This window comes from Coffea eugenioides, unplaced genomic scaffold, assembly GCF_003713205.1.
Source record: "Coffea eugenioides isolate CCC68of unplaced genomic scaffold, Ceug_1.0 ScVebR1_2848;HRSCAF=3952, whole genome shotgun sequence".
In the NCBI taxonomy this organism is placed as follows: domain Eukaryota; kingdom Viridiplantae; phylum Streptophyta; class Magnoliopsida; order Gentianales; family Rubiaceae; genus Coffea; species Coffea eugenioides.
In genome coordinates this window covers 13,348-16,509 of record NW_020863372.1, presented here as the reverse complement: position 1 = coordinate 16,509, position 3,162 = coordinate 13,348, and the positions used below count along the sequence as shown (strand labels likewise).

The 3,162-nt window shown below is 42.7% G+C and overlaps 1 protein-coding gene across 1 annotated transcript; it reads right to left on the bottom strand.

Moving 5' to 3' along the window:
- Positions 1-1,778: 1,778 nt before the first annotated feature.
- Positions 1,779-2,504, bottom strand: LOC113757212. The gene has a single exon (XM_027300615.1). It carries the CDS (start codon positions 2,502-2,504, stop codon positions 1,779-1,781), a length of 726 nt encoding a protein of 241 aa, XP_027156416.1.
- Between the last annotated feature and the right edge of the window lie 658 nt (positions 2,505-3,162).

Genomic DNA, 3,162 nt, shown 5'->3' with positions numbered 1-3,162 from the left:
AAATAATGAAGCCATGATGGCTGGAAAAGTTAGCAAATTCAGGGGAAGTGCTGTCCGAACTTTGAAGGGATTTCTTTGCATTGAGTTTGTGATCTAAGACTTGGATTTGAGCGAGGCAATGTTATATGTTGGATGATTTCTGAGCCGTGGAGGTGAGTGACCTCAAACTATTTTTAAAATTATTTATGAACCGTTTCTTGCATTGTTGACTTTTGAACTGTTTCCTTCCAAATTTACTTTTGAACCGCTTTCCCGCATTATTTACTTTTGAGCTGTTTTCAAAGTTAATTTTGGAACTGTTTTCTTACATATCATGCGTGCTTGCATATCAGTGTCTTGTTATTATTGATTTTGCTTTCAATGATTGTTAAAACGAGTTTTCTAGGCGAGTGTGTACTTTATCGCACTCGACCTAAATATATATGAAATTTTCAATGATTAGTGATTAAATGCTACTTGCGCATGAATGTAAGCCTCTTGGGCTGAACTGGCCATTGCCCCTTGTTACCGGTCGTCTCGAGCCAGAAGCGGACTCGGTCGGGCGACTAGGAACTTGGGTGAACGTTTCGGTATACTCGAGTATTACCTTGTAGGTTGGTGGAGCCTGGCCAAAAGCCAGGGACGGGGTGAATGAATGCTCGAATGAAAACAAATGAAATGAAATGACAGGAGAACGAACGTATCCTTTCATGAATGTTACTATTGCTTTACATTGTAAATGTTTCTTGAATTAGTGATACTCCATATTGAAATGACATCATTGAAATGAACTATTGTTAAACAGATTTGATTACTGATTTTTCTGGTTACTCGCTGAGCTTCTAGCTCACCCCAAAAATGTTTTATTCCCCTCCACAGGGCTCAAAGCGAAGGAAGGGCTTGTAGCGTTTATTCGTGGATTATCTCATGTATGGATTGAATTTGGATTTCCTTTTGTGTAATGGTTCATTTTGGGATTGTATTGAACGTTTAGAATTGATTGGATGTGTAATAGTCAAGTTTTGGACTTCCTCCTGTATAATCATTGTGACCAAGGATCAGAGTGGCGCAGTGGAAGCGTGGACGCTTCGCTTTTGATATGTAAATGTTGGAATATTTGATTTTTATTTGAGATTTTATCTTGTATTTGTTTGAGGACTGTAGTGATCGACTGAGTCCCGGCGAGAGCTGGGCAGGCGGCCCGCCGAACCCTCTGGTTCGCCTTAGGGGGAGGTGGGGTCGTGACAGACGTCATCTGCATAGCTGGGATGAGTGATCTTAGGGCAACCCCTTGGTACTGAAAAACACTTGAACTCCCAATTCTCCAATAAATTGTTCAAAGAACGAGACAACATCTCTGTACCAATAATAAATAAACCTGGAGATAGTGGATCGCCTTGTCGAACCCCTCGCGTGGATTTAAAGAACCCCACACTTGCCCCATTAACCAGGACTGAAAACCAGACATTTGAGACCAATCTCCAAGTCATGTCAATCCATTGCTCACCAAACCCAAACCTTCTCAAAACCATAATAAAAAACATCCATGAGACATGGTCATACGTCTTCGACATATCCAACTTTAGAGCGACATTGGTATTCCTCGATGGCCTACCCATACTAGAGAGTAGCTCTTGGGCAAGCAAGAAATTGTCCGATATGAGCCGTCCCCACACAAATCCACTCTGTTGTGGAGAGATGATCTTAGGAAGCACTTGAGCCAATCGATCAGCCAATATTCGCGAAATAACTTTGTTAACAAAGTTGCACAGGCTTATCGATCGAAATTGCAAAAAATCCTAGGGATGTGCTATCTTAGGTATAAGCACAATGGAAGTCGCCGTTACAGCCCTTGGCAATTCAGCTCCGCAAAAGAAACTGCATACTGCTCTAACCACGTCCTCTCCTATAATTGACCATGCAGCCGTAAAAAATTTACCCGTATAGCCAGTCGGTCCCGGCGTACTCTCCCCATCCATCTCAAACATAACACGACAAATCTCCTCCTTGGCTGGTACTTGTTTCAATAAAACATTATCCTCGTCTGTCAAAATTTTTAGGATATGCTGAAGCAAACCAGGGGATGACGTTGGATGCTGAGCCGTAAACAACTTCTCGAAAAATCGTACCGCCTCAGCCCCTATCTCCTCCTCCGATTCAACCCATTCCCCTCGTTCATTTTTTATCTTGTGAATAACGGATTGCACCCTCCTGTGTTTCACCACAGAATAAAAGAATTTTGTATTTCGCTCTCCCTCTTTTAGCCACTTGACATGAGCCTTCTGCTTCCAAAAGAGCTCCTCTACCCACAAGGGAACACGCAACTGGGCTTGAGCAAGATGCAAATTCACCCTAGGTTCCTCTGACTCATCACTCTCCATACGGATCTCAGCAAGCCATACCTCCGCTTCCTTCTGCGTAACTACCTGAAAAATATCCCCAAACACCTCCTTATTCCAAGCCTGGATAGCTCCCCTAAGCCTTTTCAGCTTGTGACAAAGGACTTGCAAGGGGGACTGAAACATGGCGACCCCCAAAACTCTCTAATGATTGGCAGGAAATCATCACGCCCCGTCCAAATATTTAAAAATATAAATGGCCGTGCCTTATTATCCAATCTAATCAAGACAGAAATAAGGAGCGGAGCATGATCAGACGACTCTCAGGCTAAATGAGACACCGCCAATGATATCCCCGAGTCGATGCACCCCTCATTCACTAGTACCCGATCTAACCGTTACCAAATCCTTGCCCCGCTGTGTCAATTATTACACCATGTAAACCTTGCACCAGAGAAACCTATATCTATTGTGACGCCCCCACTTCTCCCAAGGGAGAACCCAAGGGTATCCACGGAACGTCTGCCCAACTCTCGCCAGGACTCAATACAAGTCAAATTTAAACTTAAAGGTACACAGCCAATAATAAAAGACAAAATAAGGAGAAGTCTCTCCCTCAAATAAATCTTCAAGTCTTACATCACAAGTTCTCAAAATTACATCAACTTTCCCAAAATACCACCACTAGAAGTCGGCTAATCAATTACATCCCAAAAATACTAATCAAAAGTAATCAAACCGTCTTCTCCAAAATTCTTTCCATTCCGATCTCCTATTAAGGAAAACAAAACTAATGGGGTGAGCGAATGCTCAGTGAGGCCAAGAAACACACATGCAAACACAT